Source organism: Salminus brasiliensis, chromosome 1 (assembly GCF_030463535.1).
Source record: "Salminus brasiliensis chromosome 1, fSalBra1.hap2, whole genome shotgun sequence".
NCBI classification, from domain to species: Eukaryota; Metazoa; Chordata; class Actinopteri; order Characiformes; family Bryconidae; genus Salminus; species Salminus brasiliensis.
In genome coordinates, this window is record NC_132878.1 from 70,576,222 (window position 1) to 70,590,256 (window position 14,035).

The following is a 14,035-nucleotide window of genomic DNA, read 5'->3' on the forward strand; positions in this document are numbered from 1 at the left end:
TCACTTGGAGTGCTGTTGAGTAGTCGAACCTTGAGCCAAATTTGTAACATTTTATTTATAACACAAAATGCTTCTTAAGTTGATTTTGCTTATAGTGTCCAATTAGTGCATTTGGTTTAGCCACAACAGGACTAAGCAGAGGAGTATGGGGCCACTCCTCTACTTTTTTATTAAAGCCATATTCAGAATGTTTGTAAACAAGCAGTCTGAACATCCTCGTCACAAATTGACAGGCAAACTGTTTCACCGTGTTACGACCATGAACAACTCAGCTAACAACAGAGTGAGTCCAAATGCTACAACTTACCGCATAGGCAGGGTTAAACTGTACCAGACTTAGGGACGAGCTGTTATTTCCTAAACAGTCTGATAATTCCACACAAACATTCAGTTCATTCAGTACAACTCTATTCTGTTCAAAGCAGACAAGCTTTCCAACCCAAACACATTAAAAATGATCTGTTTAAATGATCTAAATGTGGTCAGTGAGAAGAGGCCACTGTGGCGAACACTGACCCGTTAATTCTGCACCACAGAGTAGAACAGCTCCTATCAGCCCCTTCAAACTCAACTAGACTTTATTTCCATCACATCTACAGAACCTTCCTGATCAACCTGTGTCCCAAACGCCAGCTCTTGTGAATGTATATGGGGTGGGGAGGAGAGAGAGAGAGAGGGGGGGGGGGGGGGGGTGGTGGTCTCTCATTGTTACTTCAGGGGACTGCTGGTTACAGTCACAGTGTGTTAGACTAACCCGTTGGTGTGGAGGCTGTACTTTGGTCTTGCTCTCACTGTGAGTTGTTGACCTTCAGAACGGGGCTCTCAACTCGATACTCCAACACACTGACCGTGATAAACACTACCTTAATGGTGCAGAAATGTCTTCAGGGGAATCTGGAGAAGGAAAATGTACAGTTGCTGCTTTAAGAACCTGAGAAGATGAATAATGAGCATGTTTTACTTTGACCTGCTCAACCACATAAACATGCATTTTATGTTTAGTCTGCATTGGGACTTACATTCCTTTAATTCTGACATTTTACAGCTTGTCCAGTGTCTTTTTTTGAGGCTATCTGTGCTTTAATAGTGAATTCATCAGCAGGCTCAAAGATGCAGCCCGATGGAGATTGTATAGGAGTCATATCGCCATAATCATTTAGACATTCCACACATTTTCTCTCTATACTGTATATGTTTAAGACTATGCACTGATAGCATATCAGCCCCATCAAACTCAACTAGACTTCCATCACGTATATAGAGGGTTTTCTCACTGTTTACATTGGGGGTCTTATTTACAGTAACAGTGGGTTAAACTAACACATGGTGGAAGCTGTACTTTAGCCTGGCTAGCTCTCACTGTAGGTTATTGATCTGTTTCAAAACTGTGCTCTATTACAGCCACCGAGAGAATCAAGAAAGTAATGAATAGTATTATAGTTCACAGCTGCACAGTGTAACCAAACTACAGCGTGAACCTTATGGGGGGGGGGGGCTATGTCTGAAAGTCCAGTGACTTTGTTCTTGTTTTGACATTTACTATGCATGTAAAGCATTTTCCACTCTTTGGAAAGAAGAGTGCCTTGACTTCAAAATAGTCCACCAGTTTATGTTTTGGCACGGTCACAGCATCACATCTGGTTTCAATTAATTTAGTATTCATTCATGTGCTTATCGCTTCCTCCTAGTCGGGTTAGGGTGATTCCAGAGCCTATCTGGAATCATTGGGAGTAAGGTCAGAATACCTTACTCCCACACACACAGACATACATACACACCTAGGAGCAGTTTAGCATAGCGTAGTGTATCATATAACAGATTTAGTTATTGCCTTGTAATCTTCCATCTAAACTGATGCAAATAACTGATAACTAGTTACAGTCAGTCACACTTTAATCCACACATGAAGTTAAAATTGAACATCTAATACAACTCAATGTTACAAGGCCAAGGCTTTGGCACAGCTGAATCACAAATTACAGTTATTGTAAACATGTGCACTGTCCTGTGTTCTCAGATATAAAAGCAGCGATCATGCTGGCTGACATTATTATATTTAAATTACACTTGGCGCTAAGACAGACAAGACACACAGCTAGGAAATGAGCTCCTCTTCTAACAATGGGTAGAGCCAGATGGGTTTGACAAACAGATGTTTGTTGTAATGTGTTGAGGTGGGTGATTGGCCAAAACAGCACAACCATTGAAACACACCTTCGAGAAACAATATAGTGTAACACCGGGAAATTACGCTCCAGCAAACCAAAGAAAGCAACTTCAGCGCCCTTTGAAACAGGGGTGGGAATCACTACAGACCCGTGACACTATTATAATCCTTGAGCAACAATATTACTCTGTCCCATATCATGGAACAACTGACATAAAACGTTACTTCAGTACACAGCTGCGTCAGTAAGAGATCTGAAACAGCTCGGGTTTGATCCAAGCTTTTATACAATGCTACATTTCTGGCACAGAACTGTTCGACAGCAACACTGAGCAAGATCATGAAAATGGAAAGAATTTGAGGTATGTATGTATATTAAAAAGGCAAACACTGCTGCAGTTATGTGCAGGTTCTATGGCTGAAGTACATAACTGGGCAAGGCATACATGATGCACTGACAGTAATATAACAAAGAACACTGGGTTTAGCCTCCGTCTCAGGGTCAGCAGTACACACAGCTCTATTTGGCATTAGGCAGCTGTCTTCATTACCGTTCCTTGACTTTTAAATACAAGAAGTTCATGAAACAACAGCTCATATCTCCAAAGTCCCTTCATTGAAGGCACATGTGCATGCAAACACGCACACATCCGTTCACCTTCCGTTTCCTTGGCAACCAGCCCTTTTTTTTTTTCTTTCTTTTTAGCAGCACAATATTCCTCTCACACAAAGAGGATGAAAGTGTATGGCAAACACGCACGCACACACGCGCACACACACACACACACACACACACACACACAGAGTCCAGCATCTTCAGCAAGCAAATGAGAACTGGAGATGGTGTTGATGCTTCAGTACCACAAAAGTGCATCCTGAGCAGAACAGGAGCACTGAGAGTGAAGTGGAGAACAGAAGATTCTCTACGAGTGCTTGATGGTGTATTTGCCTTTCTGAAGCTGAGAGATGTAGAGCTTTGACTTGCTGCCATCGAAACGCTTGAAACACACCTCGTCATGGTTTATGGTGGTTATGATAGCACTGGAGGAAGAAAATGAAGATGTTAAACACATGCAAGAGAAGGCGAAAGTAAGGGTGCTGTAGATCCTCTCCAGGATCAAGACTTTTTGACTGCAACTGCAGAAATATATTGCAATAATGGAGCTTTTAAATATTTGCACACAGCACAGGGGTGTGTGCATGTTTGGGGGGGAAGGGGTGTATGTTTGTTGTGCGTTTAATTTATATACATTTCAAAATATGCATTTTTACATGCAATTCGCAGCAGCTGTGTGAATCACAGTAAAACTCTTAATACAGTCCTTAAACAGCCTATGGTAATATACCAGAGGCTTCTCTGAAAATGAGTCCAAATATAATAATTCAGCATGCATACTGTATTTCACAATCACCAGACATAGTAGTATAATTTGTCTATATTGCAGCTCAAAAAAAAGAGCCTCGCGCAAACTCACTGCCCTACCTGGTGGGGTACTCGTCCTTGCGGCTAATGGATATGGCCTGTCCTCTGCTGTACCACTTGCTGTCGTAAAACAGGCGGCCGTCCTCAGATCGGGCAACGTGATGATGCCTCTCAGCTTTCGACGAAACTGGTGAGCAAAGACATAACTTTTTTTATAACAGTACTGCAAAAACAGGCAGATGTTTGATTTTAGGGTGACGATTTGTAATCATTTATAGATACCTTATTTACTAATTAGAAAGCTTTAGAAAGCTAGTCCTAACAAGTGGTCCAAAATCTTCTTTTGACCGGGAGTGGCCGAACTTTTGCATGCCACTGTACATAAAAATAACACGATAAATGATTGCACCCATTAATGCTGCTGCTACATTTAAACTCAAAAGTTGTAGAGTAACTATGCATGATCTGCATTAGTTTAAAATGTACTATATGCAGTCTGTGGTGTTGTTTTTCCATTGTATACTGTATATGGTCGGGATAACAAGGCACAAATTCTCTAAAACATCAGACTTCCCATGAAAAAAAGGTCTCAGGCTTGACTCAGCAGTAAATCTAATCTAATCAAATCTATTTTAAATTAAACTCAGCAGTTGTTTGATTAAGAAGGGAAAATGTTATTTAATTCATTCTAATTTCATCAGTATTTCAACACACATAGAATTGTATTCACATAATAAAAGTGGTAAACTGCAAAGATCTCTCTCACCATCAACTTTTACTCTGTGTGGTCCCATTGAAGCCACCGCCTGTGAAACAGCAGCGCAGTAAATAAAACAGTCCACTTCCACAAATAAATAATCAACAATCAACTGCTCTGAGGAAAACACAGCCAAACCTTTCTTATAGCTGTCCAGTCTTCAAGTATGTCCAGGTCTTGCAACATGTAAACAATATATGGTCGTTGGACAGTTAAGGCAACAATCAAAAATCAACTCCAGAAATGAAGGAATGACACTTATTAACTAAATCAGCAACAGTGTGCGCTACCAATTATTTTGACGACCAGTTTGAAACAGAAAAAAAAAATCATAGTAGGAGTAGTCGGCTGCTGTATTAAGTCAATTATAATCAATGATTTGTTTCATGTAATCATGTCACCTGTAGATGGACAATTTCACACACTTGGAAAAAAGGATATCTGATACAACAACAGGTTTCTTTTTTTTGCCAGGGCAAAAAGGATCTTTCTTTTTGTTCGTCCTTCCCTGCAAGCCATCGTTCCACAGCTCTGTTGTAAGAGAAAAACAGATAGAGAATTGAAATTTAATATCTCATGGCATGAGCTACAGTCTCATAACAAGGAGCTATTATCTCATAATAACAACTTAGTATCTTATAATTACAACTTGATGTCTTTTTGGAATCAGAAAAATTTCTCATGCTTCGAAGTACATGATTCCTTTGGAAATCAATGGATTTAAAAGGGAGTCAATCCCCCTTTGGTACAGTAACTGCTTCTGCTCTTCTGGGAAGCCTTTAGACCAGATGTTGGAATATTGCTGCGAGGTGGATTTGATTTCAGTGAGTCAGGTGCTCACGTTGGAAGATTAGTTCTGCCACTCCAAATTATTCCAAAGTGGATGGAGAACGCAGTCCCACTGCTTCACACAGCCAAACTCCTTAATCCCACACTTAGCACTGGGCATGGTGACCTGAGGCTCCTGTGTTCTAGAGTGTCCCATTATATTTATCAGTGCATTTCTATGAAGATTACACACCAATCAGCCACAAAACTATATGACGACTGACAGGTGAAATGAAGAACATTGATTACCTCATCACAATGGCATCTGGCAGTGGGTGAGAAGTGAACATGTTATGCTTGAAGTTGATGTGTTAAAGAGAGATATCTGGGCAAGTGTAATTATCTGAGTGACTTGTGATGACTGACAGTTCTTGTGGGATGCTCCTGGTCTGCAGTTTTCCACTGAAAAGTGGTCAAAGGAAGGAAAACCGGTAAACTGGCGACAGGGTCACAGGCACCCAATGATGCAGGTGGGGGGGCGAATCCAATAGAAGATCCAATAGAAAAACTACTGGAGCTCAAATTGCTGAACAAGAAAGGTCAGGAATTTGGACAATGTTCTGCTGGGAAACCATGGGTCCTCTCATTCATGTGACACGTACCAGGCACCTAAACATTGTTGTTGACCAAGTCCTTCCATTTACAGTAATGGCATTCCAAGATGAAAATAGCCTCTTTAATCAGGATGGAACACCTTGCATGCTGCAACAATGGATCAAGAATGGTTTGAGGAACACAACAAGTTTGAGATTAACTAACAAGTCTGATCCATGGAGCACCACAAGTTTGAGGTGTTGACAAACAAGTCCGAACCATGAAGGTCCAACAGGATCTGCTACTGATGACTTGGTGCAAAAAACCACAGCATATATTTATATCTTTATCTAATAAAGTCCATGCATTGGAAGGGTTGGAGCTGTTTTGGTGGCAAAAGGAGGACCTACTCAATATCAGGGACGTGGTCATAATGTCTTGGCTGATCTGTGTATAAGCTTTGTGTGAACGTCTGTTTCAGCAATGGGTGCTACTTAGAAGGCCACTGGACATAATGTACTTGATATTTGAGATAATAAACAGCTTCCAGAAATCTGTTCATCAGAGATGTAATAAGGAGATTTGGATTGTTTGCAATATGGCGTATGTTATGGAAGTTTAATGATTTACCTGAAGTGATGTCTATACTGTGTCTGTGTTCCTCTAGCCGCCTGATCTTTTCCTCCAATTCATTCTGAACTGTGTCAAACAGCAGCAGTTTCTCACTCTGTCAGAGAACACCACAGTGGCAAAGCAGTTAATGAAACAGACACAAGGCTAGACACTATTAGGCCTGCACAATTAATATGCTGCTGATAAACTGTTAGTGCAATATTACTGAAACTAAAACATTCGCATTATCTCATTACATGACTAATAATATTCTGAGTTACACAAAGCACATTTGAATTCTTTTTAATTCAAGTTTGTCAAATGTTTTCCGTACTTAAATACTTTGTTGTGACAGACTTAATGTATAGCTTTGCACTGCCCACTCACACATGTATACAAAAAATTGCAAGTGTGGGGAAATAAAAGGCGCATGTGAATGTATTCATTTTTAACATTTCCATATATTTTCACAGATTTACAAGGCTCTAGTTACTGGCTTTTTAATATACATGACTGTAATGTTGCAGGCAAATGCTGGACACAATCGAGTCAATGTGCAGTGAACCCCTGGTCAAATGATGTGTTGATGATATTCCAAGGGCCCTTGGAATCCTCTACAGTAAACAAACCTTTTGGCATTTTACTATTTATTTACAGAATTTAACATAGCAGAAAAACTAAATATAAAATGTATAATTATTGAATTAAAATGTAAAATTATATAAAAACATTATTTGAAATAATTATAATGTATAAATAACTTATACATAATATATGTATTTATTTGGAACCTGTGTGTATCTGTGAAGGATGTGAAAATATATAATAATAATAATAATAATAATAATAATATATAAACTACATATATACATCTAAATAGGTAACATCTTCTACAGTGAAACACATCTACACATTTAAATACATAATTACTGTCAATGTACTGAATTTTTACATTAAATAAAATGTAAAATGTAGCATGTACAGTAAGAGTAAGACATATTTTGTTTGTTTATATGTGTAAAAGTGTGTCTAAAATAAGCAGAAAGTTTGTTTCCAGTAGGAAATTTGTACAATTAGAAAATCAACAACACATACTTCGAACGATTGGAACACAAAAACAGAAACATAAAATTGCTGGTTCTGCTCAGATCAAACCAAATGATTTTCTACTCTGTTTCTGAACCTCTGGACACAACACACCTCCTTTTTACTCTGAAACCTTCTTTTTCATACCTCCCAATGCTGACTTGCTGCCTGCATCTCACAGTCGTACTTATTCCTCACAGACTCCAAACACAGTTCACGATAGATACCTGCAATACATCACATAAACGTACTTACAGAGTTACTGGATTAATCTGCAGCTCTGCTCATCATTCTGGACTCCTCTAACATTTCTTATTTTTTCAGATTTTCAGATTCTGCTGATGTTTTGAAACAACCAGATTAGAATCATTCTATACATTTATCTATGAAGTATTTACTGATTTAGTTAATTGACCAATTCATGTTTATGTAACTGAAACATTAATTCCACACTTCTGAACATTAGTCATAATCAACTTTAATTTAATTCATATATTCAATGATGACAAAGCATATATTAATTTTTTCTACTGTTCTTTTTTCCATTTTTCTTTTCCCTTCCTAATTACCTTCCTAGTTCAGGCTATGCTGTCAAGATAACAGAATCATTAGATAACACTGATTTCTAAAGCAATATTCAATAAAGCATTTACACATGCACATTTTCTACCTTTTACTGAAAACTCACCAGCCACTTTTGTGCGGATCTGCATATTCTCCTGGAGGTTGGCAAGGGGTTCTAGATACTCTGGAGCACTGCCAGCCTTTACTTCTTGGAGTTTGAGGTCCACCTGATTGAGCCTTTCCTTGTACAGCCTGGTGAAATTGAATAATTTGGCAATTTTAGTGCCCAATCTAGTTATTGCATAACTGTATGACCTGGATTCTGCTGATGTGTCTTTCGTCCAAAGCCTAATGCCACTCACTGGTCCTTGAGGTCAGTGAACTGCTTCTCCAGGCTGGTCATCTCATCCAAGCACTCCATTCGCCTCCTTTCACAGTCCTCATCATCCATTTCTGCATGTAAAAAAACATCTCCATCAAACACAAACATGAAGAAGCACAGCAGCAGCCGGACATGCTATTACAGAACACTAATAGTAGAGTAGTAGAACGCTTACTACAACAGAAATATGAGCCGGAAACTCAAAGAAAAACTGAATAAACGTTGGGGGGAAGGGGTGAAACATTCACCTGTCTGGATCTATGTATGTCTAAAAGACCAGTGCCTGATGACCTTAGTCCTGTTTGATTTTACAAGTTTTTATTTTTTTATTTTACAAGAGCAGTTTTCTTGCGTTCCATATATTTTTCTCTCAAACTGGCTGCTTTTGTTAAAGTGCCCTTTTATTAGGGCTGGGCGATGTGAAACAATACTATATCATCATATTTAAAGACTTTTTTCATGATACACAATACAGATCACGACACATGTACCCAGACTGAAAACATCAGTAGCGACAGATTCTTATAAACTACTATTCAGATACTCTCCTATACAGAATACAATGATTTTTATTCAATATCAGCTGCAACTTCATCTAATTAAACCAGTCTAATTACACTGTTTGTAATGAAACCTGCAGCTGAGTTTATTAGCACTACCAGTATCCTCCATATGCTTAAAGAAGCATATTGTTATCATGATAACAAAGTTTATCACGATACAATAACATATCGCCATATTCTGTTTTGACTTGATGTCCTGTGTTGTGCCTCATTAAAAAAGCCTTCAGAGCTGAATCTGCTGAGACCTGCAGTATGAATGGGCGGGGCTAAACTGTGGTAGTCTGAATGCACAGGGCCAAACTGCAGCAGGCTGACATAGGCAGAGATATGCAAATGGACTGGTTAACAGCTTTGTTTTCTTATATGGGAAATATGGACCGAGGAGTAAAAGGGGAGTTTTGAAACAATATCTAGATCATACTTTTAAAAACGAGAGGGAAATTCGTGTCCATAATGTAGTCCACTAATAATATGCAAGTCAATTTGCACGGGTTTCTTCATGCAAACAGTGTCACATATGCCACAAATTCCCACACTTATGACTTGTGTATTATATTATATAGGATGCACATTGTGCCAGTATCCCTCTTGCTAACAGGCCAGACATGTAAGTAAGGATCTGTAAGTGGGATCTTTCTTGACATTTTAGGCAGTCCAGCAAAATGAGTCTTACAGTAATGTGGTATGTTCATCTACAATGCATGGCTCAGCTTTTCAGCTTCTGACAGCAACAGATTTGCCTTTACATGATAAAATGCTGGAAATTACCTCTACCCTAACTTGACATTTGGTAACGTATGATGCTGAAAGGGCTCACATTCAATTATTTTTATAGGTTAACAAATCAAATATAGTCAGGGCTCATATTTACCCTGACAAACTGTTATTATTCATTTATTCCTTAAAATTAAACAGGCTGTTTCTGTTACTGCGCCTTTATGTAAATAACCCCTAACCTGATTGGCTGCACTGTACTGTGCCTCGTTCAAAACGTAGTCCGGGACAAAACATTGAACATGTGGATTTAAACAGATATCATCAAAAAAACAATGAAATTTAATTTTATTATTATAATTTTGTTGTTGTTGTTTGTTTTTTTGGCAGGTTAGGCTGGATGGAGTGAATGGACTAAGACGTGAACACTAGTTATAATGGAACAAATCCAGTGTTTTCATATCCTACATCCAGCTCTTTTACTCGTTTAAAAATCAGTGTTGCATTATTTAGGTTGTTATGCTCTTAAGGTTGGCTTTTCCACCGAATTGCCCGTTCCACCTTAAATGCTGCAGCAGCTCAATATCACCGCCGACCATTTAAGGTGGACCGGACAATTCCAATAAGAAGCCAAGTTCAGCCTCGTTGGTTAAACCGAGCACATTCATCACATGTATCACATTTATCACATTATCAGGGCTTTCCCCCCAACAAAGAGCCCTGACCCTTCAACACTGCTGCTACTGCTGCTGCTGCTGCTGCTGCTGCTTCAGCACAAAACGAGCGAGTCTTCATACACGCGCCATAAAAACAACACGTCCTAATGTAGATAGTCAAGGACTGTCGTGTTTACTCGAGCTAACTAGATCATTAAAAGCTAGCTAATGATTTACCCGAGCTGTCTCCATCTTCAGACGCAGTGGAGCTGACTGTGTCTTCTTCGTCTGAACTGCTGGCTTCTTGCTCTGGAAAGTCCACGTCCATGTCGTCGTGATTGGACTCTTTTCTGTCCCGGGAGTGAACCGGCATAATAATAAAAGACAGTAAACGTGCAGACTGGAATACAGTGAACACGCCTAACCCTAATAAAAAAAAACTCGAGACAGAAAAAAGGTAAACAACCGGCTACCAAAGACCACGGCAATCACGTTTCAATCCTGGCCACGTGGATAACCAATCATATGTCTGCGCCTATTTTCATTGGTCCAAATCAACACCGAGGCGTGATGGTAGTTGTAGTCCACGGATTTGTGACCTGATCAAAGAAGTGACCAGCGGAGGGCGACAAATATGGGTTTCTTTTTGTAGCTGCCTAAAAAAAATAATTTTTCTTTTTTCATTTCTTCTTTCACGTTGTATGAGATTTTAGTCTGATGTCTGAAAATCTAGGCGTTTTATAACTAACTAGTTTTATAAATATCGATTTTTTAGGCTAATGCTCATTTAAGCTCATGCTAATGAGATCTGAACAAGTCATGCAAGAATAACAAAATGTGGGCTAAATGTCAACACTGTAAAGCTTTTTATAAAACAGATAGTTCCGGTTCTGAAATGGTGCTGATGTTAAAAATATAAGAAGTATAAGAAGTAAAGAATGCTAATCTTTAATCTTACCATCTACCACAAACAACAAAATCTGTGGTTTGGTAATTCAGCGTTCAGGTGGTATCAGAAACTGGGAAATACCAATTTTCCCACTCCCTAAGCTGCACTGAACGGCCATCAAAGTCATGTTTGCATGTGGGAAATTCAGAATTTTAGATATACAGGTTTATGTAATGTGAACTTTTCCACCAGTGACTAACCGTAAACTTGGCAGTCGAATTTACCTGAAATAAACCTAAGGTGCCAGGGCCTTTTATATGTGCGCATCTTAATGAAGTTGTTGGGCTCTGAGAACTCCCCATCTCAGCATTACTGTGCTAAAACACTTAAAATGACGGGTACCTACCAGAGCCGAGAGGTGGGCCCAAATTCACCCATACTGAACCTCTAATAGCACTGTACACCGCATCTGTAGTAGTGAACACACACACAAACACACACACAAATGAACTAGGGGCAGTAGGCACACACACACACACACACACACACACAGAGCGGTGGGCAGCAAACTCCAGCACCCGGGGAGCAGAGAGGGTGACGGGCCTTGCTTAAGGGCCCAACAGTGGCAGCTTGCTGAGCCTGGGTATCGAACCCACAACCCTGTCATCAATAGTCCAGAGCTCTAACTGATCTAACAGGCCACTACATGAGGTATTATAGAAAATTATTATTTAAAAAAAATATATAAAAATCTCTTTACACTCATCTCTTTCACATTAACTCGAATTATCTCCAATGAACTGTAGGCACTTGAACAGTAAATAGCACAGCAAATCAGCCAGGTTGTTTGCTTTAGACGAGAGTAGACAAATAGTTTTGGCATTATCCAAATACTTGGATCGCTAAAGTCAGTACAGATACCCAGACACGAAGAAAGAATTCTCAGCAGTTACAATCATACATAACACTACGCCTGGAGGTCAAAGTAATCAACATAAGACATGTAGATACAACCACAGTACCTTCAGTCAGACTGCAAGAGTCTCAGCTGTTCGGACACCCAGGGAATGTTCGTTCCACCACCTTGGTGCCAGGACAGATCAAAGTGGACATGTTGTCTTCCATGCATTTTGAAGGATAGTGGGTCAGACCAAACTTTATGACTTTTCGAGATCAAGTCATCTTTTGCTCGCTTATTCTATAAACAGTAACAGACCAGGGGCTTTGACCAGGGGTGCCCAAACCTTATCTTATTTAACTATATCTTGGTACCTAGCCAGCCACTGTCTTAGTGCATAGCAGTATAGAGAGAAATGTTAGAGATAGATGTAATATGTTAGAGATGTGTAAAATGTCTAAATGATAATGCAGATATGACTCCTATACGATCTCCAACTGGCTGCATCTTTGAGCCTGCTGATGAATTCACTATTATACCTCATACCTCCAGCCTTTTAGATGCACAATGCTTCCTGCAGTCAGTCGCTACGATTTCTCTGAGGAACGTAGCTTTGCAGAATGTGATCACAATGCCCCCAATAGTTCCTCTAACTATCACAGCTTTTACCAGAATCTGACTCAGAGATGCCAGTCTGACTATAATCTGGAAAAGACACTGGAGAAGCTGTGAAATGTCAGAATTAAAGGAATGTGGGTCCCAATGCAGAATAAACGTAAACTGCAACTGAACATTTTCCTTCTCCAGATTCCCCTGAAGACGTTTCTGCACCATTAAGGTAGCGTTTATCACGGTCAATGTGTTGGAGTATCGAGTTGAGATCACTTGAATCCCCTCCTGGGGTTTGTGAAAGAACCCCGTTCTGAAGGTCAACAACTCACAGTGAGAGCTAGACCAAAGTACAGCCTCCACACCAACGGGTTAGTCTAACACACTGTGACTGTAACCAGCAGTCCCCTGAAGTAACAATGAGAGACCACCCCCCCCCCCTCTCTCTCTCTCTCCTCCCCACCCCATATACATTCACAAGAGCTGGCGTTTGGGACACAGGTGGATCAGGAAGGTTCTGTAGATGTGATGGAAATAAAGTCTAGTTGAGTTTGAAGGGGCTGATATGAGCTGTGGGGCAGAATTAATGAGTCAGTGTTCGCCACAGTGGCCTCTTCTCACTGACCACATTTAGATCATTTAAACAGATCATGTGTTTGGGTTGGAAAGCTTGTCTGCTTTGAACAGAATAGAGAGCGATTGTATGGATTTACCAGACGAGTGACTAAGAGCTTGTCCCTCATTCTGGTGCAGTTGAACCCTTTGTAAGTTGTAGTGTTTGTACTTGCTCTGATGAATCGCTCAAAAATGCTCAATCGGACAGTGTCAATCAAGTCTATTAGAGATTACTGAACATCTCCACAGCGTCTGAGATGGTTTAAGCATGCAGTTAGCACCAGGTAATTAGTGAGGTATAAACTTTATATCAACCATTATAACTTAGCCACATTAGTCTTGCAGCTTCAGTGCTAAAACTACAGGAGGTTTAGACACCAAAGAAGGCTGATTGACTATAAATCAGGGTCAAACAAAAGCACACAATCCCGTCATGCACTACAGGTCTTCATTACAGTGAGCATGGGTGGCTGCCTTTTATTGCTCTTTTTTAACTGATCTGTTTCCTGACAGAGAAACAAACAGGATCTCTGACACAATAAGCTCACGCTGAAGCCAGTGAAGGACGAAGCGCACATGACACATGGCACATAGATAGAATATCTCTCACATGACTAACAGCCTGGGTGCTCACAACAGGCGTCTTTAGAGTGGGATTTCCTCTGTGTGAAATAACAGACATGATTTCTGTGTAGTCTGTAAATCTGTAAGCAGCATTTTGGAAGTGTGACCAGTTCT

General features: G+C 39.8%; 1 protein-coding gene across 1 annotated transcript; it reads right to left on the bottom strand.

The window, feature by feature from the left end:
- Window positions 1-1,875: 1,875 nt before the first annotated feature.
- Window positions 1,876-10,785, bottom strand: brms1lb (BRMS1 like transcriptional repressor b). Its single transcript, XM_072656949.1, has 10 exons — window positions 10,524-10,785; window positions 8,334-8,424; window positions 8,096-8,223; window positions 7,555-7,634; window positions 6,340-6,436; window positions 4,789-4,878; window positions 4,486-4,550; window positions 4,357-4,396; window positions 3,651-3,777; window positions 1,876-3,208 (listed from the first exon to the last, which is right to left on the bottom strand). The coding sequence occupies exons 1-10, from the start codon at window positions 10,657-10,659 to the stop codon at window positions 3,091-3,093; spliced, it is 972 nt and encodes a 323-aa protein (XP_072513050.1). The 5' UTR covers window positions 10,660-10,785; the 3' UTR covers window positions 1,876-3,090.
- Window positions 10,786-14,035: the final 3,250 nt, after the last annotated feature.